The 3,862-nt window shown below is 56.7% G+C and overlaps 1 protein-coding gene across 1 annotated transcript; it reads right to left on the bottom strand.

Moving 5' to 3' along the window:
* Positions 1-902: 902 nt before the first annotated feature.
* Positions 903-2,075, bottom strand: LOC133894989 (uncharacterized protein At5g39865-like). The gene has a single exon (XM_062335212.1). It carries the CDS (start codon positions 2,073-2,075, stop codon positions 903-905), a length of 1,173 nt encoding a protein of 390 aa, XP_062191196.1.
* Between the last annotated feature and the right edge of the window lie 1,787 nt (positions 2,076-3,862).

A 3,862-nucleotide genomic window follows, 5' to 3' on the forward strand; every position in this document is an offset into this window, starting at 1 on the left:
CCGGAGGAGAGGGGAGGCTGACAGATTCGACGACAGAAGTTGATGTAGCTTTGTTTTGAAATTTTGCTTCATCAATCTTTTAAGAAGTATATGGCTATGCTTGAATTTGACGTGAATTTAGAGCATACATCCCAAAAGCGGTTCAAAAGGAGAGATGAGAGATCAAATCGGTTCAAAACATGGAGACACTTATACTGTAGAAAAAGATTCGTCGATTGGAACAATGGAATTGAGTCAATGCCAAACCAATACACTGTTGTGCTATGGATTGAAATGATTGAAATCTACAAGATATAAAGAGGGGGCACAACAGAGAACGGGGCATATGGGGAAGGGAGGGTGAAGCGGGGTGAGGCGGTGGAAAATTGATCAATTATGCCATGGGTGGGAGCTATGATCAACTATAGGTGAGGAAATGAGAGAACAAGTGGTTTAGGGGCGACAACCTTGTGTGTGAGAGAAGATCAGTACCTAAAGGTCCCCTAATTGTGTTCTCGGATGTGAGTCCTTGAAACCAGATCTAACTGCTACCAGAAAAAAAAAATTGCTAAGCTTTGTGTGGTCATATATGGCATTTGTCAGCAATAATTTCAATATGCACAACGTGGACGCCATTATTTGGACAGAGGATTTTCCACTCCATATGCGCAGATAAGCGCTTCATTGTGCGTCATGAGTTGTATGCGAAGTATTTCCATGTAAAGAACATTCGAAACAGGTAAAAGGAGATTAGCTGGAACCTAAGAGCATAAGCATCAATTTCACATCTGAAGTGCCTTGTTACCTCTAATTTTACTCAAAACTAGAGTTCGATTCCCACCAACTACGAACAAATCAACCTGATAAAATACTGCAACCTATCTTTTACTTTTCGGATTAAAACACTGCAATCTATCGGACAGTCAGTAACAACACACGGGGCATCTGATCAGCCCATTCTCGTTGCAGTCCGGGCACCGCCGGAAGAAGCCGGCGAAGCGGCACCCCTCATCGTCGACGAAGACCTTGCAGCTGCCGTGGCACGTCTCGCATGGCACGAACCGCGCCTCACCGCACGCCGCGCACGCGCCAACTGCCGGCGCGGCCTCGCACCCAGCCAGCGCGCGCGCCAGCTCGCCGGCCTCGTGCAGAGCGCGCACGTCCTCGGCGCCGCCGAGGTCGTGCCGCCCGTCGACGAACACGCGCGGGAGCACGGCCCCCGCGAAGTCCGCGCCGAGGAGGTCGCGGAGCTCGGACTTGAAGGCGGCGTGCATGGACACGTCGCGCTCGTCCAGGCGCACGCGGTAGCACCGCAGGATGGCGCGCACGGCGCGGCCGTCCTCGAACGTCCTGCGCACACCGCGGAGGCTGGTGAAGTACAGAACCACCGCCTTCCGCGCGCGCTCCGGCCGGCGCCTTGGCGTCGGGACGTCGTCGTCCTTAACGTCGGGGGCGTCGTCTCCAGCTGCCTTCTTCTTTTCCATCCGTTCATGGAACTCGTCGACGCGTGCCCGCACGAAGCCAGTGACCTCCGGTATGTCGCGCGCGGCTGGCGTCCCCATGTCAGTGTCGCGGGTCTCCTCCATCGTCTCCTGCGGCGAAGGGTTCTCGTGCTCCGGGTACAGAAGCGCCGGGTGCGACGGCGACGGTTCGTCCACGGTCTGCCGGAAGCAATGCAAGATCGCCGGGTCAAGGTCAGGCGGAGGCAGCACCGGTGGCGAAGACGGCGCCGGTTCTGCTTGCCATCGCGCCGTCCACGACGAAGTCGCCGACGCGACGTCCTCGAAGCCGGTCGTGACCGCCGCCGGTGTTCTGGGCGCGTCATGCCTCCCCTCCTCCTCTGCCGCCGAATCATCGCCGGGGAGCGCCTCCTCAGCCGCGGCCCGGTCATTGGGGCCCCCCTTCATCATCTCCTCGAACGGCAGCCTGTTGAATGCTTGCACGCCGTCGTGCCCGCCGCGGCACATGCCGAGGGAGGTCAGCGCCGAGGCGGCGCTCGACAGGGACCGCGAGCGCAGGCCCTCCCGCCTCTTGGCCGGCGCCGAGGCCGGCGGTACCACGCCGCTGCGCGCCTCCCTCGAGCTGGAGCAACCCATCGCCGGGCGCGAAGCCGACGCACGCACGTGGTTTGCTCCTCGTCTGCATGCGCCCACACGTGCACGGGTTGGTTTGATGGAATGGGAAGACAAATATAGGAGGTGAACTGGTGAAGGATAATATGGGTTGGATTATGATAAGGATTTGCTTGTATTTTAATTGCTCAATTAATCAGTGAGTTATTTGGGAGATGTATAGAGCTGTTGTTTAGGAGGAGAGTAATGCTACACATAAAAAATGTTTACTTACACACGGTTTCTAAAGTTCATATGTCTGAAATATTTCACGTGAGATTTTAGTGACCGTGCGAACGGTGACGAGTTTAAGGAAGTGGGTTATGGTTCAGGATTTATCTGCGACTCCGAGAGTTAGAGGGAGACTGGGATGGTGGCTGGACCGACGGTGGGTTGCGGCAAGGCGGCGGTGGCGCCGCTAGAGCTGCAGGTAGCAGTGGGCAGGGTTGGCTGCGAGAGAGCTCAAAAATAAATTAGTTAGTGAGGGAGGGGCGATGGCGATGGATCCGATAACGGGGAAGCCACCGGAGACGGAGGAGGTCAGCAGGGTGGGTCGAGGTGAGGTTAGGTGAAGAAGAAGGTTGTCAGTTACAGGAGATAGAGGATGAGCCAATGCATCTGTTTTGAATCGGACGGCTCAGATGGTCTCCGTTTTTCAGGCATCAGAATTATAGCACGACGCTGGTTACCTGGATGACAAAAACCTTACGTGCTGATTTGAAATGGCCATCCACATATGCAGGTTGTTGTCATCTACATCAATATATCTACTACTTAAAAAACACCTACAGCATCGTCGTTCCTCTCCATTCCCGTTTCGCTCTTCGATTCCCGTTCCGCTCCCACCCGAACCCGCTGTGCAATTCCCATTCCCAGCCATGACGCCACATCCACCCTCCTCCGCTGCTCCAATCCCTCGCGCAACCGCCTCCTTCGTCCGCCTCTGCTCCCCTTCCCTCGCCCGTTCCCCTCTCAGATCCGGCGTAACCACGATGTCTACCGCACCCCCTCCCCTTCCCTCCGTCGCCAGGCAGCCCTGTTGGATCCACACCGCAGCAGCAGCGACCGCCATGGGGATCCGCTAAAGGGCCGTGTAGGAGCTCGCCTACCCCCTCCCCGAATGGAGCCCGCCGACACGCCTTCTTCTTCCCCACGACGGCCCGCCTTCGCCCGACCTCAACCCCCTCCGTCGACCCACCTCTCCGGCCACCCTCCGATCGAGCCAACCTCACCATGACGTCCCCCTCGATGAGGTGAAGCTCCCCGGCCTCTTCCCCCTTCTTCTCTCCCTCCGTATTGCACCGCCGTAGTCCTTCCCAACCCACCGCTGGCACAGGCTCGCCGCTGACCTAACTCTGGCCAGTGCATGCCATCGCTGACCCCCAAAACGGGTTCTCCGTCTCACGCTGGACCTCGCCGCCATTCCACGCCGGTGAGCGGTCAACGGTCGGTTAAAGCCAATCCCCCCCCTTCGGAGACCACGATGCGGCTGCTGTTTGTGGCATTCCAAGGGTACGCCGGTGGGGTGGAGGAGTTGCTCAGGTCAAGAGTGGACATCAACAACATCGACCTCAATGGGACGCACAACGCTGCACATCTAACTAGGTCACATGTTCATGGTACCTAATCCCCAAATCATCTCTCTCCCCAGCAACAGGCGCTAGACGGGGATTTAGGATCTGATCAGCAGCGTAGTAGGCGACGGTCCATCGGTGGGTTAGGATGCCATGGTATTATCATGTTGTTCAGTACCATTTTTTAGCTCTGTAAAA

Source organism: Phragmites australis, chromosome 16 (genome assembly GCF_958298935.1).
Source record: "Phragmites australis chromosome 16, lpPhrAust1.1, whole genome shotgun sequence".
In the NCBI taxonomy this organism is placed as follows: domain Eukaryota; kingdom Viridiplantae; phylum Streptophyta; class Magnoliopsida; order Poales; family Poaceae; genus Phragmites; species Phragmites australis.

Excerpts from the sequence above, each read along its gene's own strand:
- LOC133894989 (XM_062335212.1), bottom strand. The coding sequence starts at position 2,075 with ATGGGTTGCTCCAGCTCGAGGGAGGCGCGCAGCGGCGTGGTACCGCCG.